Source organism: Labeo rohita, chromosome 5 (assembly GCF_022985175.1).
Source record: "Labeo rohita strain BAU-BD-2019 chromosome 5, IGBB_LRoh.1.0, whole genome shotgun sequence".
Classification (NCBI taxonomy): Eukaryota; Metazoa; Chordata; class Actinopteri; order Cypriniformes; family Cyprinidae; genus Labeo; species Labeo rohita.
In genome coordinates, this window is record NC_066873.1 from 35,970,713 (window position 1) to 35,991,172 (window position 20,460).

Here is a 20,460-nt window from a genome sequence, read left to right on the forward strand (position 1 = left end):
GTATTTTTTCTTTTAGTCAGATGCTACTATATAGTATAAATATTTTGCAATTTAAATAAGGTTATTATGGAGATTTATTTATTTATTTATTTATAAAGTATTTTAATAGAAATATAAGGTTTCATTATGTTATGTTAAAAATTTTCAAGATTACTATATATATATATATATATATATATTAATTTATAGTCATCCTCCATGTTAATATTTAATGTAGTAATCTATATATATATATATATTGATTACTACATTAAATATTAACATGAATGAATGAATGAACGATCTAAAAAAAATATTAAACTCTGTAAAAGTGAAACAAGGAATGTGGTGTATAATTGTGTGAAATGTATGATGAAAATCAAGCAATTTCGCCAAGCAAATATAAAGAAATAGGTTGCAGCAGTTTTTATTTCGACTGAACTTGAGAAATCCGCGATGGGACTGAGCGCGAATAGCTTCAGCGATTCCTTATAGTACAAAATCGCTGTCAGTCAAAAGGAGATGCAATCTTTCGACAGACCCTCCAATCATCACGCAGAAGCTCGGAGTCCAGGCCAGCCCACTCCTCATTCACCCCCAGAGACGCTGAGCGTCCGTGGGCGGGACATAATCGCAGCGTTTATCCAATGACCGTCTAGTTTCAAAGCACTGAAAAAAAACGTTCAAAGCAGCCCCATTGAAGTCAATGGACGCTGGGCTTCAACGGGGAAACGCACTGTGACGCTACGGGAATGTATGAGAAGAAAATCAAGTCAGCCGACCTGCTATATCTAACTGATTCTGAACGAAATTGTCTTTGAGATGAACGTTTTCTAACGCATTTTTAGTCAATAAAATGTTAATACAATAGTACATAATTTGACCATTAATTTTGTGACATTATAGGGGAAGCTGAGCTTCCCTTGCAGGCTTAAAGAAATCGCCACTGGTCCAAACTCAATGATTTCCTCAGTGAAGACGCATAAAAACCAATTTGGAATTTCCAAGAAAGCATCTAAAGAAACAAGATCCTCTTGTCTGAAGAACCTCAGTTTCAAACATCATGTTTGGAGGAAACCAGACACCGCTTAACACCTGCACTTTAGCATCCCAAAAGTAAAGTATGGAGGTAGCAACCTCATGTTGTGGGGCTGTTTTTTCAGTAGCATGGACTGAGGGACTCGTCAAGAGTAGAAGGAAAGCTCAGTGCACCCAAATATAGAGATAGCCTTAATGAAAACCCAGTGCAGGGCATTCAGAACCTCATATTGGGCAGAAGGTTCACCTTCCAACAAGACAGTGACCCTAAGCACACAGCAAGAGTGGCTTATAGACAACTCTGTGAATGTCCTTGAGTGGCCCGGCCTGGCCACTATAACGCCACTATTTCTGGAGAAACCTGAAAATGTGCGTCTGCCCTCATCCAAACTGACAGAGCTTGAGAAGTGAAGAATGGCTGATAATTACCAAATGCAGATGTGCAAAGCTTGTCGCATCATACTCAAGAAGACTTGAGGCTGTAAAGATGCTTCAACTAAGTACTGCGTTAAGTGTATGAATACTTATGCAATGTAATTATTTCAGTTTTTTAATTTTAATGAATTTGCAAAGTTGTCACAAATCAGTTTTTTGCTTTGTCATTATGATGTATGGTGTGTAGATTGATGTGGAAAAAAAGTTAAAGCAGTTTAACATAAGGCTGCAACATAAAACGTGAAAAAAAATAAAGGGGTTTGAATAATTTCACAAGCCACTGTAAATCTCTCTCTGTATATACATATATATCTCAAGAAAACAAGCCATCCATTATCTGAAACAAACAATGAATGACACTACTAAACAACTGAATGAATTTATTTTTTTACGGCCATAAACATCATACAAACATTAATACAGAGTCATCTTCAACCTGTTAATGGCAAGATTCTCACATTTTAGTAAACTCACGCCTTGCCTCTAAAACAATCATGAACAATTCCACATAAACAGTGCAAATACACACCAACTGCCTCAACAAGGCCTCCAGAGTTTGCATAAAGCTCCTGGAAGAAGACACCTCGTCATAAACATAAAAAAGTACACTTGCTGGTTAATTCCACCTTTCCATGACCGTCATAGATCAGACAAAGCATGGCACAGGAGTGTCTAATTGAAGACATATTCATTATTCTCAACTTGTTTGTTTTAAAAATACAAAATTATTACACTCAAGACACTTGTGGAGTAACTGATCACCACAGCAACAGATGCTAGAGTTGCAAATGAATTTCTCACAGCAATATTCTCCTAAATTACAGCTACGTATGATTATTATGAAACAAGCTAGAGGAGTTGGTGAATATGAAATCACATTCTGTATTCTAGAATTTCACAGCATTTCAGAAAACGTTCAGGTGAACATTTAAGGAAATGTTTCCACTCTTTGCAACTCTAACATCTGTCCATCTCAATGATCCTTCGGTTCTAGGCTGTAATGAGGCATGCTGGTCTAGCTTGAGAGCGTCAGGTCCGGCTAAGTTTTTCTGGAGGCATGAAGCCAGAGTCTCCCAGTGATCTCAGAGCCACTCGGCCACTGGGCCGAATCGTCAGCCAGGTGATGCTGCCGTTGTTCAGGCCCATCCTCAGCCAGCCCTCTGGAGGAAACTGCAGAGCCCTGGAGCAAACATTTCAATTACATTCATGCTTTTTCCACATACTTTCTTTGAAAGAGTGTAACAATTACCTCAGCATGTGTCTGATGGATCATGTGAACAAACAGATTACACAACAGTTTGCTCATGGCTAAAATATCCAATATACACTATTAGTCAAAGGTTTTTGAACAGTAAGACGTTTCATGTTTTTATTAAATAAGTCTCTTTGGCTTACCAAGCCTGTATTTATTTGATGGAAAGTACATAAAAAAAAAAAAAAAAAACAGTAAAATATGTTTACTATTTAAAATAACCGTTTTCTATTTGAACGTATTTTAAAATGTCATTTATTCCTGTGATTTCAAAGCTGATTTTTTAGCATCATTACTCATCACATGATCCTTCAGAAATCATTATAATATTCTGATTTGCTGGTCAAAAAACATTTATTATTATTATGTTGAAAACAGTGGAGTAGAATTTTTCAGGTTTCTTTGATGAATAGAAAGTTCATAAGAGCAGCATTTTTCTAAAACAAAAATCTTTTGTAACACCTTTTGTCTTTTGTATAGTGTATAATGTTACAAAAACTTTTTATTTTGGATAAATGCTGATCTTTGGATATTTCTATTAATCAAAAGAATCCTGAAAAAAAAAAAAAAAAAAAAAAAAAAAAAAAAAAAAAATCACTCAACTACTCAACTGTTTTAAATATTGATAATAATAATAAAAAGTTTCTTGAACAGCCAATCAGCATATTAGAATGATTTCTGAAAGATCATGTGACACTGAAGACTGGAGTAATTATGCTGAAAATTTAGCTTTGAAATTACATGAATAAATTACATTTAAAAATGTATTAAAATAGAAAAGAGTTATTTAAAAAAATATATATATATATATATATTTCAAAATTTTACTGTTTTTGCTGTACTTGGGATCAAATAAATGCAGGTTTGGTGAGCAGAAGAGACTTCTTTAAAATACATTAAAAATCTTACTTACAACTTTTGACTGGTAGTGTATTTTACAAACCAGAGTCGAAACAATTTGTTATAACCACACAACAAAATTAATAAACTAAATTAAGTATTTATTAAAAAATAAAATAAAATAAAATAAGAATAATAATATAATGCAATTAAAGGTAACACTTTACAGTAAGGTGTCATTTGTTAACATCAGTTAATGTATTATTAATATTTGTTAATGTTAGTTAATAAAAATACAGTCGTTGTTAGTTTATGTTAGTTCAGTGCATTAACAAATGTTAACAAACACAACGTGTGATTTTAATAATGCATTAGTAAATGCTGAAATTAAAATGAACTAAGATTAATAAATGCTGTAGAAGTATTGCTTATTCTTAGTTCATGTTACCTAATGTAATTAATTTTAACTAATGAACCTTATTGTAAATTATTACCCAATAAAAAACTAAATTAAAAAAAATAATTTAAAAATAAATGTAATAAGTAAAAATAAATTTAATTTCATTAAAATACTTTATTCATTTATTTATTTATTTTTCTATTCTATAAAGCGCACCAAAAGTGAATCTAAGTAGATCAGATACGAAGTCATTGCAAAGATACCAAATGACCCAAATTGGGCGACAACTTTGCTGCTGTCGTGCGATTGCCTAAAAAATTTCAACTCGAGTAGAAAATTCACATGACGCGCTGTTGTGCCAACCACTCAGAGAAGAGCTTGTTGACAAGTCAGGTCTTATCAGAAAATGGTTTTTATTCCGGCAAATGCCCCGTGAGTAATCTAGAGCGGGTAACGCAATCGCAATGCAAATATTTGTTTCGCTTTTGGTGTGCACACACCATAATTCCTGCATTAGCGGTATGAACAGCAGCAAAAGTGATGTTTGGCTCAGCAAGCACCACTGATAAAAGGTTGCAAAGAGTTTTCATGAATTCCATATATTCAATAAGAAAATTATGTTTTAGTATAAAGAAATAAAGAAATAAAAGTCATAATTACAAGACAAAAAGTCAATCAAGACTTTATCTCATAGTTATGACTTATTAATATCTCTTAATTTCTATTCATAATTATGAATTACCAAAGCATTATTTTTTCTTATGTGGTGGAAATGGGCTTCTGTGAAACTTTTGCAACCACACACACATAATACAACGTGATCAGAGCATACTTACAATTACATTTGTTGTTCATGGACACACTGCTTCAAAAAGCGCAAAAAGGAAGATAAAAGACTAGCAATAGCAAGTAAACACAAACCTGCACACAAAATAGCGGATGACATTAGCATGACAGACGATAATCTCGTAGCTGTCCTCCTTCTGCTTGGGGTCAGCTCGGTGGATGTAGCGGCGGAACGCTGCCTCGATCCGTGCGCCGTCCTCGTGGTACTGCTGAAACCAGCACAAGAGTTTCACAACCATCCACGTGAGGAGAGGAAGGACTCCACAGCGCACCCACCATAAAACCAAACTCAACATTCTTCAGCAAACATTTCATTTGAAACAAGAAAATTTGATGTTTCTTGAAGAGATTTGGCACGGTTTCATTGTGGGTTTTGCACGCCAACAGTAGCAGTAACAGTTTGTTCTGTTATGACTTATGTCATCAACAGAAACACAACACACAAAGACAATCAAAATTGGCGCCAAATATGGGGACTAACAGACAGTGCCTTCAGATTGGCTAAGTAAGACTTTGCACTGACCACTGCCTCAGGTTTCCAGTGAGTGACAGGTGGGACGGGCTCTATGGGCGCACCCTCTCGCAGTAAATCACAGCTTACAAGCTCCACACCTAGAACACACAAGAAAATAGGCATTATGAATCTCTACAATGGCAACATTTCATAACATGAGATAAAAACTCATAATAATTAGTAAACAATGCAGGTTCAAGCTAAACTAAAAGACCTAATTGTATATTTTCGGTCAGTTCTTGGGGTGGTCATTATACTCGTTAACCTGATAAACCAACAGAAATTTAACAACTACTGGAAATTTTTAATTATAGTCTCCATCATTGAAGTTTATCTTTTTAATGCATTTTTAAGCCTTTCCAGTTTCAACTTATGATTTTACTCAACCCCATGTCATCCAAGATGTTCATGTCTTTCTGTCTTCAGTTAAAAACAAATTAAGGTTTTTGAGGAAAACATTCCAGGATTTTTCTCCATATAGTGGACTTCAGTGGTGGTCAACGGGTTGAAGGTCCAAATTGCAGTTTTAAAGCAGCTTCAAAGAGCTCTACACAATCCCAGCTGAGTTTTAAGGCCTTATCTACCCAAATAATTGGTCATTTTCTTTTAAAAAAAATAAAATTAATATACTTTTTAACCACAAATGCATGTTTTGTTGTAGCTCATTACGTAATCATGCTGAAAAGGTAACGCGCAATTAGTTCTATGTTTGTGTACCAGTGTTAATTTTTTTTTTTTTTTTTGTTTTTTTTCACAGATGAAAACAAGACCATAACAAAAACTTGTTTTAAATGACAAAAACTATGGCAAAAATCTATTGACATTTTCGTTAACAAATAAAAAGAGGCGAAAATGTTAGGGAGAGACGATTTAGGAAGAGATTAATTCAGAACGAATCTGATGCGTAGCTATTAGGGCTGTAACGATAATCGCACGATGTCGTGAGGCGCGTTTAGTCAATGAAGCCGGTACTTTGATTAGTAGTAAAGCTCCATCACGTGCCTTCAGCTGGAGCGGCAAGTAATACACAGAGCCGAATCGCGATTTTGGCGTAGCTTGTCAGTGCTTTACGGCTCTGTTAGTCCCCATATTTGGCGCCAATTTTGACAGCTCCAGCTGACAGAGCGAACGTGATGGAGCTTGTCACTACTAATCAAAGTAGCTTTACTACTAATCAAAGTACCGGCTTCATTGACTAAACGCGCCTCACGACATCGTGCGATTATCGTTACAGCCCTAGTAGCTATGAGGTTAATGTTAGATGCGTACATTTGAACTGTATCATAGCCTATTGATCTACCCTGTGGGACAAAGCTAGCATACATTTGCTGCACGTCTCGCATTCAAAAATGCAAATATCTGGGAGTAAGATAAGAGCAGAGATATGGATGTTTGACGACAAAAAAAAGAGAACTCAATTCTGTCTGATTTTCTGAGCGCACATACCAAAGCAGCACCTCTCACACAGCACACAAGTACTCTTTCGTGTCTCACGAAGGAAGAGATACAAACAAAATGATGACACTCGGTTACGTCTTGGGTGAACGTAAACAGTTGAGAGACTAACGGACGTGTATCAGTACATTGCATCCGTGCATTTGGTTTTGAAGGGACAGCAGTCTAATTTAGTTCCCAAAATCACTCACCGCTCTTGACTGGATCACTTTAGTAGCCCTAATAAAGATTAACTGAAATGTGTTTATATAAATAAATATTGGCTTGAAAGAATGAAGAATGTGGTAAACAAGTTGTTACAAAGAATGCATAATTAGCCTATATAACCATTGTTATTTCATTAAAAAAAAACACTGAAAACCATGTTTCTTTATGAGAAGTGGTTTCATTTCATTCTAATATAAAGGCATGTTGCATGTCACATACCGTTAAATCTGTGTCTGCCATGATAAAACCTTAATATCAAACCTATACAATGAGTTTGGTCATTTTAAAGAAATGGTTAATAATTGCATTTCACTATAACAAAACACATTAGGTTTTAGCTGACTAAATATACTGTAGATTTAGTTGACTGAAACTAGACTAAAACTAAATCAACTCAGATGACTAAAATATGACTAAAACTAAATGGCATTTTAGTCAACAGTCTATGACTAAGACAAAATCAAAATAGGTTGTTTGCAATCACGTGATTCTGAGGACGCGCGAAATGCAGCTGGAGGGCAGGAAGTGATTTTTCTCTATAGGAATCAATAGCAGAATCTCAAAATGACTGTGTTTTCAGTTGTTTATGGAAATCGGTCAAATCGAGAAGTTTTATTTCATATCGTGTATGAACATCTGCTGTTGCATAAGGTGGAAAAGGCAAGAAATTCTCTAAAAAAAAAAGGGGAAAAGTGGCTTGTAAACCTGCGTCTGCGGTCAGGGGGAGAGTCAGATAATGCTTGTGTGTGCGAATGGTTAATAAAAGATTAATATATATAAATAGATACAGGGTGAGACAGTGAGTATTCACTCAATGCTAAATGCCACACGTACATACAATGCAAATAAGATATTATATTTGCAGTTGATTACAGCTGAACCTTGTGAGATTGCAATAAATTGAAGTGAGTCACAGCCTTTTAGTGACTATATGAAAGCGCTATTTGCTCGCTTTCTAGGCTATAATCAATTAAGAATTTGAAAAAAGGTTTCGCTTTACATGCTGCTAACAGGACCAATGGCAAAAAACCCTGTACAGCAGTAGTTTTAGGAGTGACATATATCCTGCATTCTTCATATAAATGTGGGAATCACTTTCGAAAGAGTTTGTTTGCTATCAGGTTTAGGTGCATAGCTTATTTCCACCGCCTCGATGACAGGCAACTGAGGCAGCTATTTCAATTTAGTTGAAAAATCACTCCTCTTCGTAACATAAGGATCACATCCAGCATATGTTGTGATTTTCTGTTTATACGTTTCTCTTGTACAGTACAGACATTCGTCCATCTTATCCGTTCTGCTTTTTCAGTCACTCCTGAAACTTGGCTGCATGTGCAAGGTTTTGTGGCTATTGGTCCTGTTAGCATCACGTAAAGCGAAAATTTTATTCAAATTCCGAACTGATTATAGAAAGTGAGTAAACAGCGCTTCCATATAGTCACCAAAAAGTTGTCACTCACTTCAATGTATTGCAATCTCACAATGTTCCGTTATAATCAATGACGCTCTCGGAACTACAAATATAATATCTTACATTGTGTCTACGTGTGGCGTTTAGCATTAGGTGAATTCTCACTGTCTCACCCTGTGTATATTTATATATTTCTTTATTAATATCTTAACATATTATTATATCTTTTCTTAACCATTTGCACACACGAGCATTATCTCCTCTCCTCTCCTCTCCTCCTGACCACAGACGGAGGTTTACAAGCCACTTTTTCCTGCGCTTTTCAGTCAATTCTTGCCTTTCCGCCTTTATGAACAGCAAATTTTCATACATGATAAAAGATATTTTGTGGTTGCTAGGTCTGACCGATTTGAGCATCCATAAACAACGCAAAACATAGGCATTTTTGAGTTTCTGCTAGTGATTCCTATGGAGAAATATCACTTCCTGCCCTTCCAGCTGCATTTCGCGCCACAGTAATGACGTCATGTGCAAACAACCTATTTGCTGTCAAAATGACCACTGTGTGCTTCAGTTCAAAAAGGTAGGGTAGGGTGAAAAACTTCATCTCATTTTGTCCCTCAACTTCAAAATTGTCTACATTTTTTTGTAAAGGGTGTTTGACTTTCATTGGACATTCGCTTTGTAAACACTGGGTCGGTACTTCCACCTACATCACGTGTGACCTTTCCAATGCGATTACGTAATGCGTGAAGTCAAGCTAGTGAAAGACAAGTGTTTGTGGTTAAAAAGTATATAATTTTTTTTTGATTGTTTTAAGAAGAAAACCAATCATTTAAGACACTTATTCCTCAGCTGGGATTGTGTAGAGCCCTTTGAAGCTGCAATGAAACAGCAAATTGGACCTTCAACTTGATTACCACTGACGTCCACTATATGGAGAAAAATCCATGTTTTCCTCGAAAACCTTAATTTCTTTGCGACTGAAGACAGAAAGACAAGGAACATCACATGAGTCTGTACCTGGCAGGTATTTGCTAATGATGTTGGCTGTCTCTGTAGCTCTGGTCATGGAGGAGTGGATGAGAACGTCGTACTTCAGTCCGAGCGCTGCTAATCTCTGTCCTGTAAACTCAGCTTGTTCACGTCCTGCAGCAAAGATGGAAACCAGCATGTGACGTACAGTATTTGGAGGCCTAATGTAACATCTAATGGATTAGGCTCAGAACTTCTGTTATTTGATATATGCTGAGGAATCAGTACCTAAAGGCGTCAGGATCTTCTCTTTATCTCCTTCCCCCTTGAGGTTGTATTGAGAGTGTCTGATGAGACAAATGTAGCGTGTGGCTTTGGGTTTGTTGTTCTCTCCATCTGGACTTCCAATGTCACCAGCACTTTCCTTTTTCCTCCCGTTCATAATAGACAAGGGGTCACGTCTGAAAGCATCAAAAAATGTTCAAACTAGCTATTCAAGAAGGCTGACTGAACTCAGTTCAGTAACCAATGACAATGGTGCTCAAAAGTGCTTATAAGAAAGCACATTATGTAAGAAGAAGCTATATTGGTGACAGTTAACCAGGTCCAGGACTAAACCTTCCTGAGCCAATGAAGGATCACTGACACAATTTCAATCACTGACTAATGTGGTGTGGCGTCGTGGTTAAAGACCTGGGATCGAAGCCAAAGGTTGTAGGATCAAACCTTAAACTGGGTGATTCATTAATTATCAACACTATTATCAAGGTATTAAACCTCAGGCTAACGCTTAACCATACCATAAATAGTTTTTGGACATGGTGCCATGGCAGCACCAATGGTTTTCTGAAGATGCACCATGGTATTCATCGAGGTACTTTAAAATACTATGTAAATACAATAGTAATCAATCAGAAATACGTTTGTACTGCTTACTTGTCCCAATTATAATCCCATCCGTTCACAGTGGGCCATGCCGGCGGTTGCGCTGCGTACACGGCAGCCAGGGTCTCTCTCAACCGGCATCGTTCTCCGAAGTACCCTTGCTTATCTGCCGCGACCGCCGCGCACACGAGCACCGCGGATCCACCGGCGAACCCGCACGCAATACTGATCGCTCTCCGAAACGACATGACTCGAAAATACTAGCGTCAATGGAGAGTAACGGCAGCTCTTTAGCGCTATGACGCACAATGGGTCACTCTGCTAAGGAAGTGCCACTGTTTCCTCCTTTCTCACAACGTCACGCATAATAATAAATCATCACTGGTGTCTCGTCATGACAAAAAGTTTTTTCTTTCTAAACCATGTGAGAGAGAATGTATTTGAACTTCAGAAATATATAGTTTTCATATAAACTGAACTTTCCAAAAGCAGTCACGACTACTTGTGTGAAGCCAGCGACAAAAGACACATAATTTCTGAAAATAAAAGCCCTCAGCATACAAAGTAACAGTTCACATGTTGGCAGTTTTATTTATCAGTAAATTAGGTATTGAATATTTTCATAATTGTTGTATTTTATTCAATTACGTATTTATTTAACTACGTTTTAAAACATATTGTATTACATGTTTTTTTGTTAATCATTTATTCTGCATCACTTCATATCATTCGGAAAGAAGCACTGTAATAACACGTAATGTCTATTAACTTCACTGGTTAATTGTCTAATAAAACGAAATTATTGATTATACTTGGTATAAGGTAATATTATGTTAACTGTTTTCTATTTGAATGTATTTTTAAAATGTAATTTTTTAGCATCATTACTCCTGTCATGTTGAAAAGTAGATTTTTTTTCGGGTTTCTTTGATAAATAGAAAGTTCAGAAGAACAGCATTTATCTGAAATAGAAATTGTGTAACATTTTGTAATATTATTTTAAAATTTAGCTTTGATCACAGGAAAAAATTACATTTTAAAATACATTTAAATAGGAAGCAGTTATTTTAAACAGTAAAAATGTTTCAAAATATTACAGCTTTTGCTGTATTTTGGATCAAATAAATGCAGGCTTGGTGAGCAGAAGAAACTTCTTTAAAAAACTTGACTGTCTTGATTGTATATATAATATTAAATATTCATTTTTGTATTCAATTAATACTGAATTTGAATTAATTACATATTTATTTTATGAATTATATTATTGTTTCTACATTATATCATTCAATTTAAACGACTCAGTAAGGAAAATATTAATTATTATTATTATTATTATTATTATTATTATTATTATTATTATTATTATTATTATGTGTAACATAATATCTTTGCGTATTTTGCTCCAGACCTTTAGGTGGCAGTAAAATGTCAACAAATGTTGCCCGTTAGCGGTATGTTTTGATTTTGATGACGACATGTTGGACCGTTGTTGATTAAATGTTATTATTATTTACATTATTTTATTTTGTTTGTACTTATCGTATATCCACATATCTGTCTCTCGCTTTGTAGTAAAGATGGACACGGACGAGGAGGGAGACAATGACTGGGATCGCAGTTTAGAGTCAGACATGCTGGAGACGACAGGTGGGTTCATAACTGGACACTAAACTTGAGTATAAATATGTTTTTAAATTATTTTGGGACTATTATAGACAATGCTGACTCATGGTACTCATGTTTTTTTTTAGTGTAAACGCACAGCTCAGTGTCTCATGACAGCTGCAATATGAATAGACTGCAGGATGGTGAACTGCCTCTGTCAGGTTATACAGTATCTACAGTAACTGTGCTTTTGTAACTTATCTTTTCAGAAGGAAGTTCCACTAACAGAGTTACATCCATATCTCAGAGAGTGATTTTGCACTTTGACCTGGACTGCTTCTATGCACAAGTTGAGATGATCCGAAATCCAGCCCTCCGCACCAAACCTCTTGGTAAAAAACACAGAATATGAACTTTATAACTTTATTCACGTAGTATAAGATATACCACAAATGCAGAATGTACTGGTGCAGTTGCAGAGACGATACATGCAAAAACACATTAATAAAAGTGCTACAAATCAGTCAATACTAGTTAGGCAAGTAATACTAACAAACCTCATCAAAATACTCAAAACTCATTGCTATACTTTTAATATATGAAATGTCATACTCCTGTCTGTCTGTATCTTTGGTCTATTAGGAATACAGCAGAAATACCTTATTGTGACATGTAATTATGTGGCAAGAGAGCATGGCGTGAGTAAAATGATGTCAGTGACTGATGCAGTGGAGAAATGCCCACAGCTGGTGCTAGTGAAAGGAGAAGATCTCACCCATTACAGAGAAATGTCCTACAAAGTCACTGGTAAGATTTTTTTTTATTATTTGTTACACTAAGAGTCAAAAGTTTTTAAATATTTTTATTATTTAAAATGAAATATCTTTTCTATTTGAATATATTTTAAAATGTCATTTCTTCCTGTGATCAAACCTAAATTTTCAGCATCATTACTCCAGTCTTTAGTGTCACATGATCCTGCAGAAAAACTGATTTGCTGTTCAAGAAACATTTTGTATTAGTGTTATCAATACTTAAAACAGTTGAGTATTCTTTTTTTGAATTATTTGATGAATAGAAAGATACAAAGATCAGCATTTATCTGAAATAAAAACTTTTGTAACATAAGCTTTGAAATCATATGAAAAAATGACATTTTAAAATATATTTAAATAGAAAACTTTTTTTAAATAGTAAACATATTTAAAATTGTACTGTTTTTGCTGTACTTTTGATCAAATAAATGCAGGCTTGGTGAGCAGAAGAGACTTCTTTAAAAAAACATTAAAAATCTTACTGTTCAGAAACTTTTGATTGGTATGCTGTGAAGCATATTTGTACGTTTGATATGGTTATGTATCACATATAATTAAATTAAAATACTTAATATTAAATTAATATTAAACAGGCCCGGCTCCAGAAATGAGATGAAGGGTGGGCCAAGTGAAATCCGAGGTGGGCCGGGGGGTGGGTGGTGGGGTGTAGTGGTAAATACATACATTATTTTAATGCATAGTGTGTTGAAATAAAATTTTAGTTTATAGGGCCTCAAAATATACAGCTGAGTACACTATAGGTGTTCTTAAGATTATCTTACTAAAGAATAATTTTTGGTCATACACTGATGATTACATTACTTGACCACCTACAATGACGTTTAGCATAACATTTAGAAATAAAAATCATTTAGTTGAGTTGGAAAACATACGCTACAATTCTAAACTGAGAGCATCTGCTGTACCAACGTGATCTCATCATAATTCGTATGTATTTTACGTAAAAAGTGGTTCTATAAAACGCACAATTACTTACGTTTTCAGACACTAAAACGTACAATACTGACGTATTTACAGTATTTGAACGTAAAATACTGATGGTGACGACACCTAAAAATGAATCCTTATGAATATTAAAATTGTGGTATTAATTTCATTATTGTTGTTTTTAGTTGTTATCAATGGCCTAATGTTTTCAGTTTCATTTTTTAAAATTGTTTAATCATTTACTCAATATGAAATGATAACATTTTGCTCTGTTCTGTGTGATTTCTGCTGCCAGCTCATTTCCAAGATTCATGATGTTGCATCTTGACTGAACAAGACTACACATTAAACCCTTAAGATAAATAACATTTCTGCAATCGTTTAATATTTAATATGTAGTATTTACTTTGTTTTCCGTGGTGGGACACAAAAGGCGTTTTCTCCAACGTGCTGTGACTAACAATAGAACAAACATCTTTTATACAGAGTGTACGTTAATGACGAAAGCAAAAGTGAAAGTAAACTGCGCAAAAGCGATTTCGATACCCTGCATATTGATAGCGCAAAAACTATATACAATATTAAAGTGTTTTGTGGTGCGACCGGTAAGAAAGAAAAGACAAATTAAAATCTATCTCAACTGAATATCGCTCCAGTTTTGTGGCTGTTAGGCTATGTAGTGTGGGGCCAGGGTGGGCCAAGCTTCTGATTGGGTGGAGCCGGGCCTGAAATTAAATATAAAATACTACAATTAGATTTTAAATTCTACGTTTTTTTATACTTTATTTTTACATTTTATACACCACCGTTCAAAAGTCTGTGGTCAATAAGATATTTTATAAGGAATTCATACTTTTATTCAGCAAGGATGCATTTAATTGATCAAAATACTTTTACATTGTCATAAAAAATTCTATTTTAAATCAGTTCTGTTTTTTAAAATACTTTTTATTCATTAGAATCTTCAAAAAATGTACCATGATTTCCGCAAACACATTAAGCAGCACAACTGTTTTCAACATTGATAATAATTGAAAATGTTTCTTGAAAATCTAATCCGCTTATTAGAATGATTTATGGATGATCATGACACACCGAAAATATATCTCAAAATATTAAATATTAATATTAATTTGAAAATACAATGAAACAGTTATTTTAAATTGTAATTATTTCACATTACTTTTTTTAGTATATTTATGGTCCAATTATAAATGTAGCCTTAGTTGGAGTATAACACACACACTTTTTTTTTTTTTTCAAAAACATTAAAAAACTCTCACTGACCTCAAACTTTTGAATGTAACTGTTAAGATCTATTAAGAAGTACAATCCAAGGTTATCTGTTTTAACTGATTATAACCCAAACATTGACATTGACTTTGTCTCCTCAAGAACTGCTGATGTCATACTGCCCTCTAGTGGAGAGGCTGGGCTTTGATGAAAACTTCATGGATGTTACAGAAATGGTGGAGAGAAGACTGAAGGATACCCGTATTTCAGATCTCTTCTTCAGTGGACACGTATACAAACATGAATGTGAGTTGGAGCGCCACTTCCAAAAAAATACTAACAGTTTTAAATCCATTGGTTGTAGGTCTTGGGTTACAGATATTGACTAGTAGCTCAAAGTTTGCTGATTCAGAGCTGGATGAATTCAGTGTACTCTTTCTTTGTTGTTTAGTTTTCAATTTAAAATGGGAGAATTGCTACAGTGTGTGATCATAATAAATCTCGCTCATCTTCAGGTATGGCGGTTGATGACGAGAACGCCCGACAGGCTGTCGGCTCTATGATAGCAGCTGAGATGAGGCAGGCCATCTTCAGCACGCTGGGACTAACCGGTTGCGCTGGCATCGCTCACAACAAACTTTTAGCCAAGTTAGTATCTGGAACATTTAAACCAAACCAGCAAACCACCCTCCTGCCTTACAGCACCGCTGAGCTCATGAGCAGCCTTAGAGGACTAATCAAAGTTCCTGGTAAGATGACACATAATCTCACCCATTGCATACTGCACTGTTTATATTCTGTAAACTTTGTCTGTGTTTACAGGGATTGGTTACAAGACGCTTGAGAAGCTAAAGGCTTTGGGTCTTGAAAGTGTGAGAGATTTACAGTTGTATCCACTGCCTGACCTGGTGAAGGAGTTTGGTGAAGTGAACGCTAAAAGGATTCAAAAACTCGCCTGTGGCTTCGATGACTCTCCAGTCACGCCGGCAGGTCCTCCTCAGGTATTCTCCATGTTTATAGCAGTCTTCTGAGACACATTTTAATGAGGAGGTTGTTATTATATATTGAAGGCCTTTTTAATAGATTTTACATCCACATTTAGTCAGTCAGCAGAAACATTTATTCCTCAAGTTAACATACACTACCAGTCAAAAGTTTTTGAACAGTAAGATTTTTAATGTTTTTTAAAGGAGAAGTCCACTTCCAGAACAAAAATTGACAGATAACGTACTCACCGCCTCTTCATCCAAGATGTTCATGTCTTTTTTTTCTTCAGCTGTAAAGAAATTATATTTTTTGAGTTTTTCTCCTTATAATGGACTGATATGGTGCCCCGATTTTGAACTTGCAAAATGCAGTTTAAATGCAGCTTCAAATGATCCCAAATGCGGTTGTAAATGATCCCAGCCAAAGAAGAAGGGTCTTATCTAGTGAAACGATTAGTTTCATTATTTTCATTAAAAAAATACAATTTAAATACTTTTTAATCTCAAACGCTCATCTTGTCTTGCATCTCCCTGAACTCTGTGTATTCTGGCTCAAGACAGTTAGGGTATGTTGAAAAACTCCAATCGTATTTTCTCCCTCAACTACAAAAATAATTTCAAAATCATCCTACATCGCTGCAGAAGTACCGACCCAGTCTTTGCAAAGTGAACATGCAAAGAAGATCAAACACCCTTAACAAAAAAGGTAAAACAGCGATATAGGGCGATTTTGAAGTTGAGGGAGAACATGAAATGGGAGTTTTTCCACATACCCTAACTGTCATGAACCAGAAAAAACTGTTCAAAACCATTTTGCTAGATAAGACCCTTCCTCCTCGGTTGGGATCATTTACAACTGCATTTGTGATCATTTGAAGCTGCATTTAAACTGCATTTTAGAAGTTCAAACTTAGCACCGTAGCAGTCCATTATATGGAGAAAAGTCCTGAAATGTTTTCCTCAAAAGTTTCCTCGTAATTTCTTTACGACTAAAGAAAGAAAGGCATGAACATCTTGGATGACAAGGGGGTGAGTATATTATCTGTAAATTGTTGTTCTGGAAGAACATTACGATTATTTAAAGAAGTCTCTTCTGTTCACCAAGCCTGCATTTATTTGATTCAAAATGCAGCAAAAGCAGTAATATTGTGAAATATTTTTACTATTTAAAATAACTGCTTTCTATTTAAATATTTTAAAATGTAATTTATTCCTGCGATCGAAGCTAATATTTCAGCATCATTACTCGTCTTCAGTGTCACATGATCTTTCAGAAATCATTCTAATGATTACTAATAATTCTATTTCTATTTCAGATAAATGCTGTTCTTCTGAACTTTCTATTCATGAAAGAAACCTGAAAAAATTCTACTCAGCTGTTTTCAACATAGTGATAATAATAATAAATGTTTTGAGCAGCAAATCAGAATATTTGAATGATTACTGAAGGATCATGTGACTGGAGTAATGATGCTAAGAATGTTCACAAGCTCTGATTCACAAACAGTGCTAGTATGATACTGCATGAAGTCTAAAATAATCAGTGAGGTAATATATTTATTTCAGTCTCTCAGCGATGAGGACTCATTCAAGAAAATTTGCACATTAGAGGAAGTCCAAAACAAAACTGAGGAGCTACTCACCAGCCTTACTGAGAGGTGAATGCATACATTTTACAATATCAAAACAACCCTATATATGTTCGTATTGCATGTTTAGAGTTTGTTTCCCTGTTTGAATTCTCTCTAGGATGCACAAAGATGGCAGGCAGCCACACACATTCAGACTAACGATTCGCAGGTGCACAGTCACCAATCGCTGGTTCAATCGAGAAAGTCGACAGTGTCCTATACCCAACCACACTGGGCTCAAGATCACATGCGGTACAGTTTTGTTTTTTTGCATGCTTTAATTGTGTAATTCTGTAATACACACAGTTTTTATTATTACATTTCTGATATTCATATTTTTTTTATATTAGGAAGCAGTGATGCTGTGCCCCAGTTGCTGTCACTGTCAATGAAGCTGTTTCATAAAATGGTGGATACGCGTGAGCACTTCCATCTGAAACTGCTGAATGTGTGTTTTAGTAACCTGCAGGCTAAAAGCTCCAGCAAGAGCTCCATTGTCTCTTTCTTCACACAGAAATCTTCTACAACAACACAAATGACATCTCAACAGCAGGTCAGGATGTATGATTTTTTTTTCTTTTAGAGTTATTAATTATAATAATACATAATAATATGCATCTTTAACTATAAAAAGCAAAAACAAAAAATAATAATTTACAGCTGAGCTTATGCTTGCACTTTCTGTTTTTTCAAAGTCATCTCTGAGCTTTAATGGAGCTTTTCCTTTTATTATGAGTCACTGAGATTTTGATAGTTTTGAACAAAAACTGATTAGGGACTTGTTTTTTAAGAATAATAATTCTGTTCACCTTTTGTTTATTTTGTTAAATATAAACACTACTGTTCGAACATTAGGTTGGTAAGGGTTTTTTTTTTTGTAATGTTTTTAAAAGAAGTCTCTTATATTCACAAAAGCTGCATTTATTTAATTAATAATACAGTAAAATTTACAATTTTAAAGTTTGAAATAATGGTTTTCTATTTTAAAATACTTTAAAATGCAATTTATTTCTGTAATGTCAATACTGAAATTTCAGCAGCCATTACTCCAGTCTTCATGGTTACACGATATTTAAGGAATCATGCTAATATGCTGATTTGGTGCTCAAGAAAAATGTCATGTTATTATCTACAGTATGTTTATTTAAAATAGAAATGATTTGTAACATTATACATTACTTTACTGCCACTTTTAATCAATTTAATACACCCTTGCTGATTAAAAGTATTTGCTTTAAACAAAAATCATTCTTTCCCAAAGATTTGAACAGAATATGTTTTTTTTTAGGTATTTATTAATGAATAAGTCAGTTACAGATGAGTTCTGGCTAACTGACAACTACGTTTAGTTTTTTATATGCACATTTGAGGCAGCAGTAATTTAAAAACAACATAAAATAGTGCTGTCAAACAATTAATTGTGATTAATCACATCCAAAATAAAAGTTTTTGTTTACATAGTATGTGTGTGTATATACTGTGTATATTTATTATGTGTATATATATATATATATATAAATACACAGACATACAGTATATATTTTAAAAATATTTACATGTATATATTTATATTCATATAATTGATATTATACATAAGCATTTTAATATATAAACATAACAATTTTCTTAAATATTTACATGCATGTGTATTTATATATACGTAATAAATATACACAGTACACACACATATATATATTACGTAAACAAAAACTCTCATTTTGGATGCAATTAATTGTGATTAAACGTTTGACAGCACTAAAACATAATCTATCTTTTGCCTTTTCACCAGGTGGAATCTGATATCTGTGAGCCTGCTGCAAATTCCCTGTTCACTCAGGCAGATGTTTTACATAAAGAAGATATATCAAGTAACAGCATGAAACCAGTAAAACACACTTTGATATCTCCAACCCAAGAATTACAAACACAGCCACCTCTAATCAAGCCCAAATCTCCCAGACAGCCTGTTTTAGAGCACTCACAAGTTACAAACATGAACACATCAGAGTCTTGTATGAGCAACGCTCCCGAGAAAACATTGCGTTCCAAGCTGCCTCCAGGTGTTGATCCAGAAGTATTCGAACTCCTTCCTGAACACATTCAGATGGAGCTGATTTCCAGTTTTCAAAATGAAGACTCTGCACAGCTCAATTACGGTCCTGCTGACACATCTTCTGAAGTTGTTGACCCTGCAGATCATTCCACGTTGGCTTTTAACCAGCCAGCACCAGAACCCTGTGAGTCAGCACTGAATTATAACAGAAATCCTGCATCTCATGAACTCGGCAAGGCTTGGTCATCTGCTCAGTCCTCCATGGAATTAGATTTTGGACTCGTTGAAGCCACAGATAGTCATGATATCCCACCCGCCACTCAGGCACCTCAATCAGACATCCCTGCAAATGTGGACCCTTATGTATTCTCACAACTTCCTGTTGATGTGCAAAGGGAGTTACTGACTGAATGGAGACAGCAGAAATCGGTCCTAAAAATCCCATCCAAACACTCACATAAAACCTCCAATACCAAAGACAGGAAGAGCACTGCTAAAGGCAGCCAGGGTAACAACATACTGAAATACTTCAAACCCAACTGAGGACAAAAACACTCAAGTGTCTGTTTATAGACCAGAAAAATACATATGTAAACCATATATTTGTAAAACAGCATTTATAAAAGGAATAGATCACTGAAAAATAATTCTGTCATCATGATTTACTGTTTTTTTGCATTGAACATGACAAGGGATGCTGGGAAACAAGGTCATTCTGGTTTGGAACAATTAGGCTAAGTAAATCATGACTGTCAGTGAACTGTCACTTTCAGATGTGTATTATTTTGCTAATAAACCATATTTGTCTTTAAATAATCATAATGTTATTTAAGTCATTGGATACACAGTAGCTAATCATGTTATTTTTGCATATATAATACATTTATAATGATAGCATTTGTAATATTACAATACACTACCATTCAGAAGTTTGGGGTCGGTTTTTAATGTC

At 34.8% G+C, this 20,460-nt stretch overlaps 2 protein-coding genes across 3 annotated transcripts; one reads left to right on the top strand and one right to left on the bottom strand.

Moving 5' to 3' along the window:
• Window positions 1-1,815: 1,815 nt before the first annotated feature.
• pgam5 (PGAM family member 5, serine/threonine protein phosphatase, mitochondrial) lies at window positions 1,816-10,763 on the bottom strand. 2 transcript variants are annotated; one of them, XM_051111114.1, is made up of 6 exons: window positions 10,289-10,763; window positions 9,641-9,813; window positions 9,401-9,526; window positions 5,314-5,402; window positions 4,866-4,996; window positions 1,816-2,632 (listed from the first exon to the last, which is right to left on the bottom strand). In XM_051111114.1, the coding sequence occupies exons 1-6, from the start codon at window positions 10,483-10,485 to the stop codon at window positions 2,482-2,484; spliced, it is 867 nt and encodes a 288-aa protein (XP_050967071.1). In that variant the 5' UTR covers window positions 10,486-10,763; the 3' UTR covers window positions 1,816-2,481. The 2 variants fall into 2 exon arrangements, with proteins under 2 accessions (XP_050967071.1, XP_050967070.1); XM_051111113.1 differs by having other exon boundaries at window positions 4,866-4,999.
• A 900-nt stretch (window positions 10,764-11,663) lies between these two features.
• On the top strand, window positions 11,664-20,318 carry poli (polymerase (DNA directed) iota). The gene is made up of 11 exons (XM_051111112.1): window positions 11,664-11,688; window positions 11,810-11,884; window positions 12,112-12,234; window positions 12,485-12,649; window positions 15,001-15,144; window positions 15,354-15,587; window positions 15,661-15,839; window positions 17,391-17,482; window positions 17,574-17,707; window positions 17,806-18,008; window positions 19,245-20,318. The coding sequence occupies exons 1-11, from the start codon at window positions 11,673-11,675 to the stop codon at window positions 20,049-20,051; spliced, it is 2,172 nt and encodes a 723-aa protein (XP_050967069.1). The 5' UTR covers window positions 11,664-11,672; the 3' UTR covers window positions 20,052-20,318.
• The last annotated feature ends 142 nt before the right edge of the window (window positions 20,319-20,460 follow it).

Excerpts from the sequence above, each read along its gene's own strand:
- pgam5 (XM_051111113.1), bottom strand. The coding sequence starts at position 10,485 with ATGTCGTTTCGGAGAGCGATCAGTATTGCGTGCGGGTTCGCCGGTGGA. Across the intron at positions 5,403-9,400 it reads CATTAGCAAATACCTGCCAG|GTGTGGAGCTTGTAAGCTGT; the intron begins GTACAGACTCAT and ends TGTGTGTTCTAG. Across the intron at positions 2,633-4,865 it reads ATCCGCTATTTTGTGTGCAG|GGCTCTGCAGTTTCCTCCAG; the intron begins GTTTGTGTTTAC and ends TGTTTGCTCCAG.
- poli (XM_051111112.1), top strand. Across the intron at positions 15,588-15,660 it reads AGGACTAATCAAAGTTCCTG|GGATTGGTTACAAGACGCTT; the intron begins GTAAGATGACAC and ends CTGTGTTTACAG. Across the intron at positions 15,840-17,390 it reads CGCCGGCAGGTCCTCCTCAG|TCTCTCAGCGATGAGGACTC; the intron begins GTATTCTCCATG and ends TATTTATTTCAG.